The sequence below is a fragment of the Takifugu flavidus genome, chromosome 22 (assembly GCF_003711565.1).
Source record: "Takifugu flavidus isolate HTHZ2018 chromosome 22, ASM371156v2, whole genome shotgun sequence".
NCBI lineage: Eukaryota > Metazoa > Chordata > Actinopteri > Tetraodontiformes > Tetraodontidae > Takifugu > Takifugu flavidus.
The window spans coordinates 7,922,377-7,944,624 of NC_079541.1; the positions used below are offsets into that span (position 1 = coordinate 7,922,377).

The 22,248-nt window shown below is 47.8% G+C and overlaps 2 protein-coding genes across 2 annotated transcripts in view; one reads left to right on the forward strand and one right to left on the reverse strand.

Annotated features, from left to right (window-relative positions):
- The window catches only part of LOC130519206 (thyrotropin-releasing hormone-degrading ectoenzyme-like), a 47,239-nt gene extending 37,659 nt beyond the window's left edge, over nucleotides 1-9,580 (reverse strand). The window contains exons 1-4 of the mRNA XM_057022406.1: nucleotides 8,817-9,580; nucleotides 7,341-8,201; nucleotides 4,957-5,201; nucleotides 185-461 (exon numbers count right to left, since the gene is read on the reverse strand). Coding sequence (XP_056878386.1) covers nucleotides 185-461; nucleotides 4,957-5,201; nucleotides 7,341-7,835 — 1,017 coding nt within the window. The 5' untranslated portion in view covers nucleotides 7,836-8,201; nucleotides 8,817-9,580. The remainder of the gene's footprint in view (nucleotides 1-184; nucleotides 462-4,956; nucleotides 5,202-7,340; nucleotides 8,202-8,816) is intronic.
- Nucleotides 9,581-19,883: 10,303 nt separating this feature from the next.
- LOC130519454 (E3 ubiquitin-protein ligase TRIM39-like) lies at nucleotides 19,884-22,238 on the forward strand. The gene has a single exon (XM_057022891.1). It carries the CDS (start codon nucleotides 20,016-20,018, stop codon nucleotides 21,690-21,692), a length of 1,677 nt encoding a protein of 558 aa, XP_056878871.1. The 5' UTR covers nucleotides 19,884-20,015; the 3' UTR covers nucleotides 21,693-22,238.
- Nucleotides 22,239-22,248: the final 10 nt, after the last annotated feature.

The following is a 22,248-nucleotide window of genomic DNA, read 5'->3' on the forward strand; positions in this document are numbered from 1 at the left end:
GCATATGCACGTGTGTGTGTCTGTCTGTCCTTGACACGGTGGCAGACGAGATGAATGAGCTGTAATTACACAGATGTGATGATCGCAGTAGGAGAAACGAGGTCATGTATATCTGCGTGGGTGTGTGTGTGTGTGTGTGTGTGTGTGTGTGTTCTTCCTCTCTAACATGGCGGCCGGCACTCACCGCCACACCGTTCTCGGTTCGTGTCTCTTTGTAAGTGAAGTTGCAGACGGCCCAGGCAAGGTAGTAGGTGGACATGCGAGGCGTCCGGGCGAAGCGATTGGTCACCCATCCGTCCTCGTCTGCCAGCGCGCTGCTCTCAATGGGCATGTTGGACAGGGAGGTGTACTGGGGGTCGTGGCGGAGGCTGAGAGAGAACGTGGCCTTGTAGATGGGCTCGTCGAAGCAGGGGAAGGCCTTTCGGGCGTGGATCGGACTAAACTGGGTCACCGCCAAGTAGCTGCGAGGGAAAAGAGACGTCAGAGGGAAAGTTCTTTGATCTTTATAGTGAAAGCTAACGACGATAGCCACTTAGCCTGACGAACATCTTTGTCAGAACACACAGAGAATAACCTCCAGCAGCTTAACGTTACACTAAAACCAAAAAAGATCAAAGCAGCAAAACCCCTGAGTTTTGGAAATGTTTTCTCACACATTTCTCACACTTCCTGTTATTGTTTCTCCTTAAAACCCTCACGGACCCTCTCTCCGCTCCTCTTTCTTTACTCTGTTTTCTCTGCATTTAATTCATGTTGATGTGATTTTAGATCAGGAACTTTCAAAGAGGAAGGATGTTTGTTCAGGGTCCCCAGAGATGCGCCAGTGTTTTTATTGTGGATCTGATATTCTGCGAACATTCGTCTAAAAATAACAAATATGAAAGCGTCCCTGGAATGTTATAAACAGGAAGTAGAACAACATCACTCTAACAAATAAAAAGGAAGAATTTACTGACAACATGAAAAAGGATTTACATGGGAAACAGGAAGTTTGGTAGTCCTTCCTGTCCTAGTTTGATTGACAGCACAGATGAAACCCGCAAGCATTAGCGAAACTTCAAGGAAAACTTCAGGTTCTTTCTTAAATCCGTCTGGTAAAAAGAGGATTTTGTTTCAGTCGCTTAGATGAATCAAAGGAGAAATATAAGGTGGAATGAAAGTTCGGAGGGTTGTGAAGTTAATCCCGTGAAGTCAGACCCGACAGGACGCAAACGTCCTCACCCACTCGGTTCAGAAAAAGCTGCTTCCACAGAAGAGATAATCCAAAATAAACACTTCCTGTTTCTTCTGATTCTGCTCAACTCATCTGACAGTCACATGACAGGAAATGAAAAGTCCAGGATATAATCCACCTGCAAACTTTCTTATCACACTCTGACACTTTACAGTATTTGTGGAAGAGATGAAAAGAAGAGGAGAGGAGGAGAAGAGGGGGAGATGAGTGACGAGATGGAGAAATGGAAGGATGAGGAGAAACAGGTGGAAAAAGGAGAAAAACAAGGCGCAGGTGAGGAAGAGGAGTGAGAAAATGGTGAACAAAAGCAGGAGGGGAGTTGAAGAACGCCATGTGGAGGAGAAAGAGAGGGGGATGAGGGGAAGAGGAGATGACTGAATTTAAAATAAATGACGCAAAGAAATGATAGAGGAATCTGAATAGAGGCGTGGAATGGTGGGAAGAGTTGAAGAATGAAGATGGGAGGAGGTGAGAGATGAATGAGGGAGGAGGTGAAGAATGAAGGTGGGCAGAGGAGAAGGATGAAGGTGGGTAGAAGTGAAGGATGAAGGTGGGTAGAAGTGAAGGATGAATGAGGGAGGAGGTGAAGAATGAATGTGGGTGGAGGTGAAGGATGAATGGGGGAGGAGGTGAAGAATGACGTTGGGAGGAGGTGAAGAATGAATGAACGAGGAGGTGAAGAATGGTGGGAGAGAAGTTGAATAATAAACAGGACAATCGAGGCAGACAGACAGTGAGAGAGGGAAAATAATGGAGAGAGCCTGAGAGGGACGAGATAAAGACATAATCTATTACAGCACGCACACACGCACACACACACACACACACACAGTGACATCCTGCAGGTTGCCAACAGTCTCTGGTGCCAGGGTAACGCTCGTTGTTACAATAATCCTGATTGACAGTGAAGCCTACAGCATCATCAGAGAACACCTAAAACACACATACACACACACACACACACACACACACATACATACAGATTCAGGGACAGAAGACCAAAGTGTTGAATCAGGTGTTTGTGTGCATGTTGATCAGTGTGTGTGTGTGTGTGTGTGTGTGTGTGTGTGAGTGCCCCCTCAGCTCCAGTTTCACACAGGAAGCTGCTTCATCATCTTTGTTGTAAATCTACCTCTGATGAAGGGGGCGGGGCTTGATGGCGTCTGTTGTGACTTCATGAGCTAAAAATGGGGCGGGGTACACACATAAGGGTTGTCTAAGTCTTAAGAAGAGGTCATTTATTTGTTACAGACGCCACACATGGAGACCAAAACATGAGTCATTGAACACTTTTGATCGAGGGATCACTTGTGATCTCACAAAGCAAAGAAGAAAAACAGAACCAGCAAGAAAACAGAACCCATAACATGGAAGAGGGTGTACGTGAAGAGGGAATGATGGGGGTCTTGGGACTGTTTGTAACAATCAAACTTAAAATGAACGCCTGCTTCCTTCCTCCTCAGTCCTAATTGGCTACGGTCCGCTCTAGGTCACAACTCACGGAGTCTTGACTCGGGAGTCGTCGGTTCTCCCCACACACACGAGAATTTTTCGTTGCGCATATTGAAAATGTTTAATATTTACGATTGTCGCCCCGACTCGATTATCAATCTGAACACACTTCAGACCACAGCATAATCTTATAAGATGTACGATAATGGGATGTTTGTCGTCCTTGGCCGGGAAGGGGGAACAATAACAGCCCCGTTATTATGGGTGTACCGCGTTCCAGCTGAAACCAGTAGATTTCACCCACAATTCCCATTTAGCCAGGGTTCTTTCAGTGGTCTGCCACGTCCTGTAGGCTCCCAAGGTTCCACTGACCTCATTGCTGATCTCAACGGTCTCATCTGAACTTTGAGAGTCCAACCAATCAGCTGATAGATCTGCTGACCAATCATCTTCTCTCTCACTGGGACTCATACTTGTTCTCATGGCGACTCCTCATCATTGATGCACTGATTGTTCGGAACTGGTGCTCAGCAAATCAAAGATATCAGTGATCATCTTGTTTTGACCTCATTTTAATCTTTTACAGTTCTGATTATATGAACTGGATGATCTGGAGGAACACGGAAACAGTTTCCTATACATTCACCCCATATTGACATTAGCGTCCTGCTGTGACATCATGTGACCAGCCGACAGCAGGTCAGTGTAGAGGCCATTGAGCCAATGTGTATGCACACACGTGTGTGTTAACATAAAAATCAAACACACTCCACAATAGCCTGTGTGTTAGCATTAGCTCCCCTGCATCATGCTAACCCTTAGGCTAATCTGAAGCTTGTAGGTAAAATTAATATAAAATGTGCAACAATTGCTAATTTAACCTCGAGTGCCCTGGAAACAGACTAATAAAAAATGATGTTCTTACAAACACCACCAAGAGCTGAGAACTTTTCTTTCCTCTCATCCCCGCCCAACTACTGGGATTCCCCCAACAATGACTCTGAACTCATCAGCAGAAGCTAAACCAGCAGTGCTAACCGAGGCAAACCATGTCTTCCGGCTCTGCTGACCCCTGATCAGCATCACCCATGTTTGTCTGTGGACAAACGTCTATTTACTGTTTTATTACAGTCATTTCCACCTGTTCCAGCGATCACAGTCAGCCAGAGAGCTGGACTCGAACTAACAGGCTGTTGCGGTTTGATCGAGCTTCGCTGCTCCGTCAGCTGCTGCATTGATCTAGAATCGATCCAAACTGCAGCTAACGGCGAGCGTGTCGGCTGTCCGTGGAGCAACGGATGCAAACGAACACGTGCTGAAGCAAAAGAGGGCAAAACAGAAAAAGCTTCATCAAAGAAGGCAGTGAAGCCAAACTGTGCTGCAGCTGGAACAGAAGAATGTGGAAACAATTGAGATTGTTGATTAAAAATCAGTCAGTGGAAACGCATCTGAAACTCTTGCTAACAGTTATTAACCGGCTGGTAACAACAAATCCCCAAAACATCTGGAATAGAGATGCTCAGACCTCTGAACTTGTTTGTTTGTGCTGTCCACACATGGCCGCCGAGGCTTTGATCTCAGCCTAACCTCAGCATGAAAGACATTTAACTGAGAATCACAGAAGAACCAGACATCAGTCATCGTCTCGCCTCAATGCTTTTACTGTGAAAGGAAGCGAAAAATGCCCAGAAAGTATCACATTAGCTGTTCCTCAGTATGAAGATATGAACCTTTTGAGTTCACGCTTGGCCGTTTGAACTTTAATGTAGGTAACTTCTACCATTGCTGCTGCTGCTGGCCATTGGTGAAATGTATTTTGGGATACAGAACTGTCCCGAGCTTGCCCAAGTCATGTCTGGGAAAAATGGGCGGAGCAAGTGCACACCTGGGGAAACCTGGGGAGCGACTGATGATGTCACAAGCATGGGCGGTTCAACCGCCCTATTAATAGCACACACACACACACGCATACACACTCTATCAGCACAGTAGGCAAGAAATCTGATGTGAAGACTGCAGCAAAGGCTTGTGTGTGTGTGTTTATCTGTGTGTGTATGTGTGTGTGTGTGTGTGTGTGGTGGATATGTAGGACATTCACATGTCCATACACACTCCAACAGCAATGTGTGAGTTAATCAATGTCTCGCATGTGACACGTTGACCTTTTCTAGCTGAACCACCTGCTGCTGGAAAAACTGTGAGCTGTGTGTGTGTGTGTGTGTGTGTGTGTGTGTGTGTGTGTGTGTGTGTGTGTGTGTGTGTGTGTGTACCGTCTCTCTCTCTGCAGGGTGTAGGAACTCCTGAAGAAGCCCAGCAGCTCGTCCTCAATGGCAGCGTCGAAGCTCATGTTCAAGCGGTAAACTCTCATTGGCTTCAGCTCGCGGTGCAGCACCACCACGTGCATCTGATTGGCTGCGTACGGGAAGTGGCGGTTGATTCTCATGACTCCGCCCCCAGGTCTGTTGATGGGACGCCCACCAGCTCCACCTTCAAGTGTGACAGACACGCGGTCCACCTGAAGGCGTGAAGAGGAAAATATGTGTTTAATTTCATTGTTGTCTGGTCGAATGATGTGTAGTTGGGACTCTTAATGGTGATCTTATGTGATAAGGCTTCTAAAATGGCCACCCTGAACTCAAGTCTGTCGCCCAGCACAGAGAAGATAAACCTGCAGGTGCTGATCTTCAGAAAGTTCTTCCTCTAACCCCTTCATGAGCAGAAAAGGTCCCAACTAAAACCCACCTAGCTCCACACCTGGTCAACATCTCCACCACCTGGATCAGATTCATCCTCCTGAAGAGTCTGACAGGTCTGGACTGGGTGACTGTGGCCCATTTCAGATCCCCAGGAAGGAGACTGGCACAAGGAAGATCGTCTCATTTTCTCCGTGGAACAGCTCCAGGGGATGTCAGCTGAGCTCGCGCCACGTAAACCCGAACAGAGTTGACGGCAGGAGTTTGAGGAAACGTACGGAGGGTAAGCAGAAATGCATCATGGGAGTGCTGCTGCCAACACCGGGACTCATCAAACGTGTGTGCCGGGCTGTTTGCTCTTTGATGAACCCGCCGATCGATACGAAGGCAGAGTCCGCTGACACGGAGAGGTACCAGCCTGGATTAAAGCCACGGCCGTTTCTGGTGAGTCAGCGAAGTGCACGGAGAGGCCGTCAGATGTTCCCCACAAGGAAATTGCATTTCAATGACATCGTCTGTTTGATGAGACGTCATGTGTCTCCAGGATTGGACCTCACGTGTCCACGACCTGAAAGAACCTTGTGTGATCCAGCTCCAGAACAGCTGAAGGTTCTCCAGAACAGCTGAAGATTCTCCTGAACAGCTGAAGGTTCTCCTGAAGGGTCTCCTAAACAGCTGAAGGTTCTCCAGAACAGCTGAAGGTTCTCCAGAACAGCTGAAGGTTCTCCTGAAGGTTCTCCTAGACAGCATCTCAGAGCTCCGTGTGTCCTTCTCAGCTCAGGTAAATCAGCTGTTTCATGTAGGAATAACTGAGGAACCTTCTATAGTTCCTACGACACAAACGTTTCTGTTAGCTTTGCAGGGCGTCACGAGTGTCCAGGCAGGAACTGGATCCAGGCAGTTTTCAAAATAAAAAACTTAAAAAAATTAAAAAGAAATTAAAAAGACGCCGCACCCATAAAGAATAAAGTTAAATGTGAAATTTTAAAAATGATTTATAACTGAGCAACATAGAAAAGAAGCTAATGTAAGCAGCTGTTATGTCAACACTGCTGAAACTTTATTGACCAGAATCCCAAAAAACGGGCAGATGCTAACTTGATGTATCAGTTTTTACTAATAAAAAACACTCGTCGGCTGTTTTTATCGACCCGCGTGTTGTTTTCAGCCTTCGGTTTAGCATTTTGGTAGCATTTACAAACCTGAGCTGGAAGAAAATGGCACCTAGCATCTTTACTCTTTTAAATGTTAGTATAATCATGATGTTTTTCTCACCTTTGCTGGCACATTTATGCACCGCTCACAACGTCTTTACTGCACTTTTACGCTCGCTGTGGTTTGTTAGCGGTGAGTGAAATTAGCTGTACTTCGGATTTTGAATATTAGATCATTTTAGAAAAGAGACAGATAACCCCTCCCCCCCAACACACACACACACACACAGTTTCCGTTCTATGATATATATTTTTTGGCCTGTTTACACAGATTTTCTTTTTTTATAATGAACTGACGCTGAGCAGACCTTTGGAGACCTGCCAGGCACAACAACACCTCTTCATTATCACCCTGAACACACACAAAAACAAAAACCACAAAAGGCTGCCGGGTTTCAATTGGCCAGAATTAGACAGATTTACCCTGACACATCAGCGAGATGTTCGCCGCTCGGGCGTTTCTCCGAGGCTTCGTCTCGCAGTAATCATATCAGAAATTCGGATGAAACTGCAGCTTTGATGTTTAATTAGCCTCCTTAAGGAAATCTCTCAGGCCGAAACCCGGAAATAGCATTCTTTGTTAGTGAGGGTCAGTTTTTGAAAGCAGCGAGGTGAACGCGGTGAAACATAAACAAATGAATTCATTACGAGCTTGACGACAGCGAAACATCTGTTGATCAACCAATTAATATTATTTTCAGGATGTTAGGGGTCAGAGATCATCGTCAGAGCAGCCGTCCGTCTTACCTCCAGTCTGTCGGTGTGCAGCACGATGAACCTGGTGGCGTCCACACACTCCAACTCTATGCTGACGTCTCCAGAGAAGGTGAAGTTGTCCATGTAGACGACCAGCTGGAGGTCGTAGTGTCGCGGCCTCACCGTCCCAGGAAGCCGCGAGTTCCTCCAGGGTTGAAGCATCTCCTCATCTCCTCGCTCTCCCGTCCTCTCCCCTCTGCTCCCGTTCAGCTTCGCCGACCCGCCGCCCCCTCGCGAACCCGACTCCCCCGTTACCCCACCTCGGTCTTGAGCGGCGCAGTCCTCAAAGCGGACACTGAGCGCCACGGCAACCGCCGTCACTATGATGAGGGTGAGGATGGAGAGGGCAAAGCCCAGCACCAGCCGCTTGTGCACGGTGATGCGGCGCTCCGTGGTTCGAGGCCGGACCACCACCGACTCTGCCCACTGGTCCGAGAGGCCGCGGCCGTTCCGCATGGTGCCCGGGCTGCTGTCGTTAAGTCCCATCTAGCTAAAAATGTAGCAGGTGCAGTGGTGAGACGTCCGCAAGGTTCAGGATCAGGAAGTTCATCGACGTCCCGCTCAGATTCCAGACCGCGTAGGCTCTAGTCCAGAACCTGACCTCTGACCTCGGGCTCAACTGTCACAGATGTCCTTCAGAATCGCCGCTTCCGCACATCTCACATGTCAGGCGGCAAATCTGACCGAGGAGAGGAAGGAGATGGTCGCGCGTGTTTGAGTTTGCCACGAAGATGAAGAGATCAATGCTGCATGGCTCGATTACAGGTTGTAGAGGAGAAGGTGGACGAAGAGGAGGAGGAGGTTTGCTGTTGAGGATGTGGCGGAACAGTGAGTGGACCATCCATAGATCAACTGTAAACAACAGATAAGCCCTGTTAATCACATATAATCTCAGGTTTGATGTCTTAATTCAGATTTGATCACAGATCACACATCAGAACCACTGTTGCAGCATGTGTGTGTGTGTGTGTGTGTGTGTGTGTGTGTGTGTGTGTGTGAGGGCACATGGTTCAACGGGCTAAATCAACCTGAGGGATGATGAGCGGCAGGTTCTCATCCTCGGGCTGTTAAAGTTCAAACTCTTCCAGAGCCACAATTAAGCAGCAAGGAGTCCCATCAGACTATTCTGGGATTATTGTTCTGGTTCAGTGGGACATGAAAACGCCTCAGAGAACATTAGATCAGCTGGAGGAACCCGAGCACATGATTAGATTAAAGTTCAGGTTCTGAGGACTTTACTAACAGGTCCATCATCTTAATCTCCTCATCAGATCCTTAACAACAGATTTTTCGGGCCATCTCATGGTGGATTTCCCTCCCTTTCTGTGATTGTCATCTTCATTCATGATAAAACTCTCCGTCTCTCTCTGCCCTCTTGGTCGGTGTCTCTCGGCCTCTCTCGGGGGGATTAAGTGTGTAATTCAGGGAGTCCCGCGGGTTTATTACACAGGGCAGCAGATCGTTTACCTGGTTGCTCCGCACCGGCTGATCGATGAGGGCTGGATTAGGGATGACGGATGCCCGGGAAGGAGCCTCTGCAGCCGCGCGGAAGCCCGCGGGTTTATCCGGTCTAATGGGGTCCTCTGCTACAGCTGATCCGATCATTAACGCTCCGTGACGGTTTGTTCTCCACACAATATCCGATAACTTCTGCGGTCAGACCGCACTGGGATACCGGCAAATCTCCACCGCACCTACATCCCGAGAAAGATGCGGGTCAGGAGTCCAGCCGGGACTGTCCGAGGGTCCAAAAACCTGGTCAACACCCCGTCAGAACCCGTCACTGCTTCCCAGTTGGAGAGAAGCTCCGGGAGGCTCGGTTAAAGCAGCCGGGATCAGTTTCAACACCGGGGAGCTTTTGGAAACTGATCCCGGGGCGCCAGAAGTGATCCCATAAACACACAAATCCGTCTGTGTGGGTTCCGGAACAGAGCTCAACCGTGACGGAGGATTATCCCGATTTAACGCCGGCACGAGCCCCCGCCGGGGGATCCGTCAGTCAGCCGGGTCCTCAACTTTTCAGCCCGGAAAGAGGCGCTGCTGCTCCGCCAGCTCTCCGCTCCTGGTGCTGATGAGGACGAGTGAGGATGAAGACTCTGTTAGCATCCCTCCATCCAGCGAGGAGGAGGAGGAGGAGGAGGAGGGGGCGGGGTGGGGGAGACGCTCTCGTGCCAGCCCGAGGAGAGGTCCGTTCGCTCGTGCAGGGAGCTCGTGTCTATGGCAAACTGCAGCTGCGAGGCACGCGCGCCGGGAGAGAGAGAGAGAGAGAGAGGCAGGCACAGGGGGGGGGGGGCACGCGCTGTGAGACTGATAAGGTGAGCGGGAGAGAGGCACGCGCTGGGGCAGAGGGAGAGGGGGAGAGGGAGAGAGACACGTGTTAGGAGCGAGAGAGCGAGGAAGAGAGAAGGCAGAGCGAGAGACACGCGCTGGGGGGGAGATTGAAAGGGCGAGGGATGGGCAGAGAGAGGGGGGGGAGAGGGGGTGAGACACGCGCCGGGAGAAAGACAGGGGAGAGAGAGAGAGCGGCAGGGGGTGAGAGGGGGAGAGCGACGGGCACGCGCAGGAAGCGGAAGAGAGGAAGATAGAGACGCGCTGGGAGAGAGACGGGCAGAGGAGAGAGAGAGGCACGCGCTAGTGGAGGTATGGAGAGAGAGAGACAGGCAAAGAGAGAAAAATAGAGAGAACCACCCACTCCATCCTGCTCTTTATTCTCTCTGGAAAGACCAAAGAAAATGATGAAAGACTGCTGAGGCACGCGCGCACACACAAACTCACACTGGATTTTCAAATTCGTTTATAGTAACTTTTGCAGGTGAGTCATTTAGAACAGATTTAGACTAAAATTACAGCATTTGGAAGCACAACAGTAAAGTTACTAATAGCAGTCAAAGTAAATGATGAATTTTCAGTAAAACTAAGCTGAAAACTAAAACTGCTTTAATGTTTCTGTGAGTCAGTACAGGGTGGTTGTCATCATGAGCACAGTAACTTCAGACTGAACGTTGGGCGGGCTACCACCAGGGGCGCTGTAACCACAGTCAGACTGGAATAATAGGGCTGCTCACACACTTGCTGCACTGATTAACATGACTTTATTTTATTTATATAGCACCTTCCATACAAGGAATGTTACACAAAGTGCTGTAGAAATAAAAGATTAAAAGCCCTGATAACCCCTCCTCACCCCCCCACCTCTCCAGACACACAAGCTCAATGACTCTGACATGCACGCGCAACTGCCAGCAAATGCTCTTTAAAACCCCAAAAAAGCTGCACACTGAGGAACCAGGTGAAGAAACCAAGGATCCCTGATCATTTCCTTCAGCTCAAAGCTAACAGGAGCAGCGAGGACGATGAGCGTTTGAAGGTGCCCGGCTGCCGAAGGTCACACGTGCCCCAGCTGTCACACAGGTGACGCCGACAGACCTCCTCGGTCGTCGGCGTTCACGCCGGCAGCTGTTCGATTGGCTACTGACACACACCTGCCAAGTCTCTCAATGGTTGTTACACGAGTCATTAATTTTGGTGTCCCGTCTGTGGCAGGTTGCGTGTTTATAGGTGTGTGTTTTTGGTGATTAAAGTCATTGTTCAAACACTCTGTGTGTGTGTGTGTGTGTGTGTGTGTGTGCGTGTTTAGAGATGTCATATCCATTGAAGCTAGCAGCAAATTTTATGTCTGTCAGACGCTTCGGTGGTCAGAGCGTCGAGGTTATCGAGGTAATGATGCAGCAGGGTGGCAGGAAGTGACCTTTGTTGCCCGTGCTGCTCCCTCCACAACATTATCATTTTAAAGATAAATGCAAGAAACAGCAAGAAAGTTGAAAGGAGTCAAATGGAGCAGAATCACGTGAACTGGATCCCTTTAAATATCCGAACTGGCCTGGTGAAGCTACTCAACTTAGTTCTGTGTGTTGGAGTTCATGGGCTGGACCACCGCAGAGGACCAGTCTGGCTCCAGAGGCTTACTGGAGCAGAGTTAGGGGCGTGGCTTCGGTCCAACGAACACCTCCATCATGCTTAATGAACAACAGAGTCAATGCAGACACTCTCTCTCTCTCTCTCTCTCACACACACACACACACACACACACACGCACACAGACACACAGACACACGCACACATCAGACACTGTGCACTTGACACTGATTCGTCCCTAGCCTGACCAGCGTACGGCCCACTTACATCCCCACCTTGATCCAGTTGGCTGAACTGGACTCTAATTGGCTGTAAAGTGTCAGTCCAGCCGTGTGTGTGTGTGTGTGTGTGTGTGTGTGTGTGTGGTGTGTGTGTGTGTGTGTGTGTGTGTGTGTGTGTGTTCTTTCGCAGGGCAGTGAGTTGGAGCAAACATCAATTTTTCTGATTGGCTGACAGAAGAGATCTATGGAAATGTAGTTTGCTGCCACGCTTAGAAAAAAAGTGCCACGTTATAACGAGGACACATCTCATTATTTGCAGATAAGATGTTTTTCACACAACCTGATATTACGCAAGATACAGGCAAGATTTAAAACAAATTTAAAAAAGCAGCGTGGGGCAAATATGAAGCTTAATTTCACGGTTCGGTTTGAGACACTACAGTTATTGAGCACACGTGATTAAAACATGAAACGTTTCTCAAAATCATGTGCTAGTTTCTTGTTATAGCCTGAAAACACCTTGAAATAACAAGATAGTTTTTCATTATAACGTGATACTGAGCAACCCACTTTAGCTCTATACAGTATGTACTTGAATATCAGTGTTCATGTACTGATACATAGGGAAGACCAAAAGAACTATTTAACCAGCAAAGTGAGGATGTTTATTTTGGTCCTCATGTCACAAAAGTGGGTTTGAGGCTTTAGATAAGAGTTGGGTTTGATTAAGGCCAGGGTCAGGGTCAAGGTCAGGGGCTGGGGGTGCATAAGTCCTCACAAATATAGAAATACAGAGAACCTCCCACTTCAGAGAGCAGACAGATTTTTGATAACTCTTCTTGTTCCTGCTTCTTATCATCTCTTTAATCCTCTGCCAGCCTGTTTTTCAGAGAGGAGGGGTCACAGGTGACAGCGCCCCCTACAGGTGTTAACTTGAGGTATTATCCTCTCAGGTGTGTGTGTGAAGGGGGGGGGGTACTGATGAGATGTGAGAGCTTTTTGATTGGCTGCCCCTTTTGTGGCTGTATTAGCATGCTGCGCTAGCACACACGCTCAGCAGTAATTGAGCGTTTCTCCTCCACGTTTGATGAAACTGGATCCAATCAGCAGCTGAGCTGTAACAAACCAGCACTTCTCTATGTAGATTTATGCAGATCAGCTGAAGTGGAAGATGAATGAGCCCGTCTGTGTGGGGGAACTCTCTGTCGTCTCCCAGTTAACCTGCTCCAGTCGGGACTGGGAAAAGAAAACAGAGGCAGTTACGGTGATGAATGCTAACAGATAGCATCAGACGTTGGGTCTGCTTCGGTGGCGAGGGCACAGAGGAGGGCCGGGAAAACTCTGGAGGACTGAATCTGGAATTCTTTCCAGAGAAAATAAGTTTGTCCATTTTTATCTTTTCAGAGTTTTTCTGCTGAAAACACACACCCACTCTCACACACACACACACACCCACACAGTCCCTGTTGCTGTCCCCTGTAATGACTCTCCACTTTGTTTCAGAGCAAAGCATTATGGGTAACCTGGCACACGGGCAACAATTAGCTCCTTATTGCCATGGCGATGGAATGTTTAGATTTGACTGGACCTGATCCCGACCAGAACTGGTGATACTCTTCCCCAGGTCATTACTCAGGTGTGTGTTCGCACATGTATCAAATCACCAAATGGCCCCTCCCCCTCCCAGTATAACCAGTCTATCCCACTCTCATTATCTGGGGAAATGACGCTCGTGTTGGTGGGAACGTTTCTCTCTGCAGCAGCTCGTCAGATGTCAGCGAAGTTCTGCAAAAAAACAACAAGATAATGTACACGTAGGTCTAAACCTGGAGAACGGAGGGAGGAGGGAGGGATGGAAGGAGGGAGGCCGTGAATACATTAGCGTTCAGGGTCGTTTCTAACAGAGGAGAAAATACAATTATTCAGTTTAAGCCTTCACACTTTCATTTTTGCTGCAGGCTCAAAGTCACAGCGTCTCTTTTTGTTTAACCTCTCGTGTGCATGAGAACACACGCGCGCATGTTACACACACACACACACACACACGGTAGAGCGTGGGGGCTCCTGCAGGTTCCAATGCTGAGAGAAGATGATGGATGGAGGAAAGAATATTAGAGTTGTAGGGGAAACAAATATACACTGAGATAGATAGATAGATAGATAGATAGATAGATAGATAGATAGATAGATAGATAGATAGATAGATAGATAGATAGATAGATAGATAGATAGATGGATGGATGGATGGATGGATGGATGGATGGATGGATGGATGGATGGATGGCTGGCTGGATGGATGGCTGGATGGCTGGCTGGATGGCTGGATGGATGGCTGGATGGATGGATGGCTGGATGGCTGGCTGGCTGGCTGGCTGGATGGCTGGATGGCTGGATGGCTGGCTGGATGGATGGATGGATGGATGGATAGATAGATAGATTATAGACATCTCAGTGTTGGTGAAGTTGTCATGGCCATGGCCACTACATCCCAGCACCGTCTTTTGTCTTCATGAATGATGGACAGAAGATGAAGAAAACATGAATTAATCATTGTAGGTTATTTTAGGTGGTGCTGCTGTGAAGTCATGCGTCTCTTTTCCTGTTCTGCAGACGGCTGCCCTCGCTGCTCCGCGTGTTCTCCGTGTTCTCCGTGTTCTCGCTGAACTTTAAAAACTTCACAGAATGAAAGCTCAGTCTGTTCTGTTTCTTCCCCTCTTCTTTTCCCTCACCTCTTTCAGACGTCATGAGACAGAGCGGAGCAGCCTAAAGAAACCAGACAATTTTACACTTGAACTTGGAAAGCCTTCAGACTGGGACTCAAAGACTGGTTCTAAAACACACCAGCAAGTTCTGACAATGCTCCAGTGTCAGATATTTATCAGAGTCAGGGAGCATCAGCAGATAAACAAGATCTCTCTCTCTCCTACACACACACACACACACACACGCACGCACACACACACACACACACACCACACACACACACACACACACATTACACCAAATGAAATGAGCCACTGACGACCTCTGACCTTCAGTGCCTGACCCAGCCCATTCCTCTGTGGTCTCTGTCAGGATAACCTTGTTAAATAAAGCTTTATTCAATAAAGCTGCGTCTTGCCCATCTGCTCGGCATCGTTGTAAATCCATCATCAAACACAGGACACAGCGGATCGATGATGCCCGCCAACCATCGAAGCTTCGACTGACAGCCGCCGTGGCTCCGTTAGCGGAACACATCTGTTTACCTCAGTTGAACCATCAGCAGGTCAAACAAAACTGTCATTGATTTTCTTACAGAAATGAGTTTAAACCAGGTTTTGTCCAGTTCAGCCTTCTAAAAGCAGCACGAACAGTTTGTATGTTGCTAGCAAACTGGTTATCTTTCTGTGACACCCAGTAAAACCAGTAAAAACTACCGACGACTCGTCATTGTGGTGTGATGCGTCTCGATCACCTGACCTCTAAACATCATCCTGATTGGCTGAATCACATTTACGAATTCTTTCACCTTTAAATTTAGAAAAAAAACAGCATTTAATCTAAAGCAGCTGTTGTTTTAAACATTTGAATTACAGTGTCGTCAACTTTGTTTTTCTTTGATTTCCAGCAACGTTTTTAGCTGATGTTAGCAGGCATAAAACTGCTAGCTTAGCTCTTTTGATGGATGTGGTGTTCACTGTCCATCCTGCTGTTTATTGACAGGTCAGATGGTCTCCATGGAGATACTGACGCCGCCTCAGCAGTTTTAGAAAAGTGCTGAAGACGTCATATTTAAAGTTTTCACGTGATCAGATGGAAAAAAACGAATCAGATATAAAAACGCATCACGGGCAGAATCAACTCGTTTCCCTGGCAACTGAGCTGTCACGACCTCTGACCTCCCATCTTCCTCTGTCATGTGTTTTCTGACATCGTCCATGTGACAGGACTGATCAAGGGCAGGTCAGAGGTCAAAAGCTGCTGAAACAGCATAAAAACTTTCATCGGGTGACAGCGAGAAGTGGGCGGAGCTTTGATGCTAACGGAGGGTATCCAACATTCCTCTTTCAGAGAGAGCATCCTAGAATATTTTGGATTATTGAAATGAGAAAATATGACATTACACTACTCCCTGGTGGCTGTCTGCAGGCTATCTGATGACATTTACGTTAGCAGAGCCAGGAAGCAAACGTAAATGAAAGTTTTTCCTGGAATATTCAATGTTGTTTTGGATTAAATCTTGAAGACAAAAGAAAAGCGAGACGCAAAGTCGCAAGTGCCTTTTTAAAAACACTGGCTTTCTCTGCTGGATGACAGAAGTATAATCGTCTTAATGTCATTTATAAATTAGCCGTTGGCATCATACAAACACAGCGTCGGTGAGATGAGACTTTTAAACGCTGCTGAGCGTTAGCCTGAGGTGAAATTGCAGCAAAGCACTTCCTGTCAGACTCTTTTTACAACCAATCACACTAAAATACAACAATTTTACTGACACCAGGACAAATAAAAACATGGAGATAAATGGGGAGTTATGGTTGTTTGATAATTGTCACCATTTCTGATGTTACAGCAGCTTCAGATGGACTCATCAATCAATTTTTATTTATATAGCGTCTGTTACAATCAGAATTGTTTCTAGGTGCTTTCCAGGATCCCAGGGCCTGACCCCCAACAAGCAACAGTGGCAAGAAAAAACTCCCCTTTAACAGGAAGAAACCTTGAGCAGGACCAGGCTCATGTAGGGGGACCCTCCTGCTGATGGCTCATGAAGCAACTGTAGTTAATAAATAGAAATAACTGTAATTATAGCCCCGCCCCTGGCTCCTCCCACATCTTGAGGTTGATCTCATGGTGCTGCCGGCGGCAGGCCATTTTTCCTCCCCCGTCTCCATCACCCGGCCTCCTGACCTCCCGTCAACCTCAGTCTCATTCTCGGCTGAGTGAGAAGACGTGGTTGGAATCAGGAGTTTCCAGACTGAACGTCAGAACATCTCAGATTATCTACAGGCAGGTCTTTTTCTTCCGGGATGTTGATTGCCTTCATCATCCTCTTTGTCCCCCGTTGACATGTGGAGCCAGGTCTTGTTGAGACTGAAGGGGCGGAGCCAAGAGAGGACCATCCAGTCTGAGGAGAACCTTCAGCCCAGATCCTTACCTGTGTCAACCTCCTTTTTCTTTTTAAGTTTGAAATGTCTGTCACACACACCCCCAAAGCAGAAATACAGGCTATGTCTCCCTGCAGTGTGTGTGTGTGTGTGTGTGTGTGCGTGTGTGTGTGTGTGTGTGTGTGTGTGTGGTGTGTGTGTGTGTGTGCATGTATTTGAGACATGGTGTTACGGTGAGTTGCGTCACTTCTCCACAGGTTGCCCTGGTGGACTCATCATGAGCGTCTGTCATGGAACGTCACCTTTGGTGGTTTTGGGGGCGTGGCCTCACTTGTCATCTTGTGTGTTTCTGTACAAACTATTTCAGGACCTTTTTTAATGGACAGTGTGTGTGTGTGTGTGTGTGTGTGTGTGTGTGTGTGTGTGTGTGTGTGTGATAAGTGTGTGAGTGACAGGTTTCAGTTCCTCATTCCCTCATGTTCCTTTCTAACCTGATGATCTAATCTGATTAATTCTCTTGGTGTTTCCCACTGATGCTTGTGGGCAGAGCCTAGCAGGGAAAAGGGGCGTGGCTCACATGCATGTATGTGTTGGCGGGTGTGTGCCTGTGTGTTTGAGTGTGTTGACCAACCATGGTTGGCCCTTCGGTCTGTCCTATCCTACAGGGGTGATTGGGTATTCTGTCTGTCTGCTGCCTGGATCAGTGGTTGCAGCATCACACACACTCTCTCTCTCACACACACACACACTCACACACACACACACACACACACACACACACACACACACAGAAGCACACTTTAACTGTGTACATGGCAACTTGTCTATATGTGCATACATACAGTATATGCGTGTGGTTCAGTCATTAATAATTTCGGTTGTTTTTATTTTGTTTTGTTTGCTAGGTTGTTTTTATCTGTTAACTGGATTTGAGCTGTGAGTGTTTGCTAGTTTGTGGGTTCCCCGGCAGTCAGGTCAAGGAACAGCGAAATCTGTCTGAGACAAAGAGGCATCCAGATGCTAAAGCCGCTGCCTCACTACAGGACAGGACGAGGGTTAAAAGCAAAAACAAAAAAAAAAAGGCAACTCTGTGGATCCACCTACTGCATCAAGGGCTCCGGAGGAATTGTGGGGTGAAGCTAGTTAGCTTAGCATGGCCTTCTGACCTGTAAATGTTGATTAAATGCTTCTGTGAAAATTTGCAGTAATCCCACTGATGTTTGAGCTGGATTTAATGGCAGATGAGGTGGATTAATTGATTGGGGGTGTGGTGGTGGTGGTGGTGATGACGATGATTAATGAAACATTTCTAGCTGCCATCAGGTCTCATTTGCAGTTAATTTATTGGAACCTGCTAGGATTTAAGACACATCACATCAGTCAGAATGAGTCATTAACACAACCACAAGAACAGAGATAAAGTTTTGTTATCGTTTAACAAGTTGATTAGAATATCCTGACTGTTCTGTCCAGCTCTATTGTTCCACTGCTACTGTGCTTAAACTCATATTCATCCACCGCTGCAAATAGTCCCCAACTAATGAACATCAATTGTCCAAACGAGGGGCAGATGATACGAATGAAAGGATTCACAGAGAAGTGTGTGTATGTGTCAACAGCTCATGAATTACTGAGTTCCATTTACAACTTTTTGTCCCCATGGCAACTGACCCCACAGGGCAGGAACACACTGAAAATATGACAACAACCCTGCAGGAAACACAAACAAACACAGCAGGCGCATGAGTGTGTGTGTGTGTGTGTGCGTGCGTGTGTGTGTGTGTGTGTGTGTGTGTGTGTGTGTGTGTGTGTGTGTGTGTGTGTGTGTGTGTGTCAGAAAAACACAGCTTCATGTTTTATTTATGTATGTTTCAAACGGAGCAACAGAGCCCCCCGGTGGTCGATAACGGACACAACCTGAAGTGTTTGCTGAGATTTCCACTGCAGGAGTTCCTGGTAATTTCCTTGGTTAGGGCCTGTAAACTTCCTGTAGATGGCTTCAGTGGCCCCATCCCCGGGAAAAGTCCCCAGAGCTCCTGCAGTGGAAAAGCAGCTTTTCTTTCTTTACCATCTTGTTGCTGTTCTTTTTAGCAATTAAAGGTTTTCTATCTTTTCTGAATTTTTCCTTCTCTGGCTGATGAAGAGCGAGAAGAGAAAAACTAGACAGAAAATGACTGAACTTCACCTCCAATAATCAGTAAAATCAGTAAAATGCTAACAATTAGCATCTGTCATGTTAGCCGAGCCTCGATGTGGACTTGCTTCACCTTTGACCTGTCTGTCATTTTTCTGTAGTTTCATCCTTTCGTATTCATCTGGTCTCACTGTTTATCTCATCTCTGATTACCTGTCTAATTACCTGATTAATTACTTTCTGATTAGCTCTGATGTTCAATTCAGTCTTATTTTATTCCTGCTTTCATTAAAAACGCATTTTGCGGCAACCACAAAGATCAAACTGGTTTTACTGGTTTCTGCTGTCAGCTCGTTTATTTCCTCCCTCCTATTAGCTTATCTTTGCTCGAACTGGTTTCTTCAAAGAACCTCCAGAGGTCAAAGGTCAACATTGCTTGATGAACGTTGCTGGGTTTTTAAAAAAAAAAAAAAATATGTGAACTCCCTCCTCCCCTCCTGACAGTCCGGTCAGTTGCTTCTGCCGACTTCCGTGACTGAACAAACAGGAAGTTGTTCTGCATCCTGACAAAAATAAAAATAAAAACAGTTTTCTGATGAAGCATCTGATTTCTGAAGATTTAAGATTTAATGGATAAGACGCTCACATGTCAGCTAGCATAGCTGCTACACAGTCCATGGCTACAGTCCAGGGTAAATTATATAAACACACACTCACACACACACACACACACACACACACCCTTGAAGGTCTGACTTTGTGAGGACCTGTTTAGACATAAGTCATTCTCCTGACCCCTGACATTAAAGCAAACCTCAGTGTGAACCTTAAAACACACCTGTGTGAGGACCAGACACAAGCTGATTGGGAAAAAACCTGTTCAAGAAACTATGTGGTCTGATAAAAATGGTTCTGAATTTCCCGATTAAAAAAAAACCCCCTCAAAATGCTTCATCATTGTTCTGATTGATCGTGTTTGAACAAAAACAACAGAAAGCATTTAACCCTGTCAGGGGAAGGGGGAAAGGAGATAAATGAACAGGTGATTCACCAACAAAGAACTGAGCCAGAAGACAAAACCACCCACCTGAACTGGTTTACCTGCAGGAGGGGGCGGAGCTTCAGCGGCACAAAGGGATGTGAGTGTTAAAAGAGGTTAAAAGAGAACAGGTCACGTCAACAGTGAACAACAGCCAGGAAAGGGAGACACAGAGAGAGCGAGGGACATAGAGACAGAGACAGAGAGAGCGGGAGGGAGCGCGTGGCGTCTTTGTCAGGACTCAGCTGATCCCGTTGATGTCGGTTGATGTTTCTTCTCCCTGGGAACTTCCCGTCTGATCCGTGTTGTCCTCGGGTGGTCGCCATGTCGTCTCCTGGCTGCCTGCTGACCGAGGACCAGCTCCTGTGCGACGTCTGCCTGGACGTGTTCTCCGACCCTGTCACCTTGCCCTGCGGACACAGCTTCTGCCGAGCGTGCGTGGAGCGGCACTGGGAGGACAGCGTCCAGCGCCACTGTCCCACCTGCAAGGAGACGTTCTACGGACCGCTTGAGCTTCAGCTCAACAAGTTCATCTCTGATGTGATTCTGCGCTTCAGAGGAGCTCAGAGGGACCCGCAGCTCGCCAAAGGAGGTGACATCACCTGTGACATCTGCAAGGAGCCCAAACTGGCGGCGTTGAAGTCGTGCCTGGTGTGTCTGGCGTCCTTCTGCCAGAGTCACCTGAAGCCTCACCTGAGCGTGTCCCGCCTGAAGCAGCACCAGCTCACCGACCCCATGGAGAACCTGGAGTGGAGGATTTGCCCCAAACACGAGAAACCTCTGGAGCTCTTCTGCAGGACCGACCAGACCTGCGTGTGCATGCTCTGTCCTGTCCACGACCACAAGTCACATGACATCGGCCGGCTCAAAGACCAGTACGAGAGTAAGAGGGCAGAACTGGAGAGGCAGGAGGAGGAGATCCAGGAGATGATCCAGGAGAGGCGGCGCGTCGTCCTGAATATCAGGCACGCCATCAAGCTCAGCAGGGGCGCGGCTCAGCGAGAGATGGCGAACGGCGTCCAGGTCTTTGCCACTCTGAAACGCTCTTTGAGGAGAGCGGAGGCGGAGCTTGTTGGAACCATCGAGGAAAAGCAAAAAACAGCAGAGACGCAGGCGAAAAACTTCATCCAGGAGCTGGAGCAGGAGCTCGGAGAGCTCCTGACCCAACAGGTGGAGCTGGAGCAGCTCTTGGACACTAAAGATCACCTCCACTTCCTCCAGAACCTCAGGACTCTGAAGTCCTCCAGCACCAAAGATTGGACGGCGGTCAGCGTGAATCTGCCGTCGCATGAGGGCACATTGAGGTCGGCTGTGGACCAGCTCCATCAGACGCTCAGTGAGGAGATGGAGACGCTGGTCGCCGAAGTGGAGCTCAACCACCTCCGGCAGTTCAGCGTGGACGTGACCCTTGACCCTGACACAGCGCATTCGGCGCTGCTGTTGTCTGAGGATGGGAAACGTGTCCATCACGGGGTCCGGAGGAGGAACCTCCTGGACAACCCTGAGAGGTTTGACCCCTGCTGCTGCGTGCTAGCTCGCCAGGCTTTCTCCTCCGGCAGCTTTTATTTTGAGGTTCAGGTCCAGGGAAAAAGCCGGTGGACGGTGGGCGTGGCTAAAGCCTCCATCCAGAGGAAGGGCGTGGTCCCGCTGTGTCCTGCAAATGGCCACTGGTCTGTGTGGTTAAAAAATGGAACCCAGTATGCGGCACTTGTCGGCACTCCTCTACCTCTGACCCTGAGGTCGACACCGCGGAGAGTCGGGGTCTTTGTGGACTTCGACAAGGGTCTGGTGTCCTTCTACGATGGGGACACGGCAGCCGTTCTCTTCTCTTTTACCGGATGCTCCTTCACAGAGAAACTTCTCCCCTTCTTTAGCCCCGGCATCAACGACGACGGCAAAAACTCCATCCCCCTCGTTATCCTTAATTCTACCGAGTCCAGATGACGCTGGTCCAAAAAGCAGAACCAGAACTGTTGGCAGCCAGGGGTTGGCAGATCTGACCTGTTCCCGTGGAACTTCTGCGTAGGAACAACACAGAGCAGATGTACAGGAGGCTAATGCTAGCTGCTAGCAGCCAGAACTGTTGCATTTCCTTCAAACCTTCCCCGTTTACTAGCTTAGCATTAGCTTCTCATTTGCAATGCAACACCTTCAGGCAACTTAGCAGGAATTCACATCGGTTATTTAACTTATTGTGTTGCCGATGGTCAGACTAGTTTAACAGCAATGTTTTGTTTTTTTCGTTTTTTTTAAAGCCTAAACAGAAAAGACAATGTTGCATTTGTCACCATTACACGACAGAAATGTTTGCTGCTGGTTTTTCGACATTCCAAATCGACTAGGGTTGTTCTTTTGTTGGCGCCAAAACCTTTTTAAGGAGTGAGACTTAAGTTCTTAACTCAGCGTTGTTTTTAGATCTCATATGAAATGTATGTTGCATGTTGATTGTTTGCATGCTAACTTATAGCCGCAGCAGAATTAAAGTGTGGTGTCAACTTTA

What these genes read in the sequence shown, in the direction of transcription:
- LOC130519454 (XM_057022891.1), top strand. Translation starts at nt 20,016, where the DNA reads ATGTTTCTTCTCCCTGGGAACTTCCCGTCTGATCCGTGTTGTCCTCGG.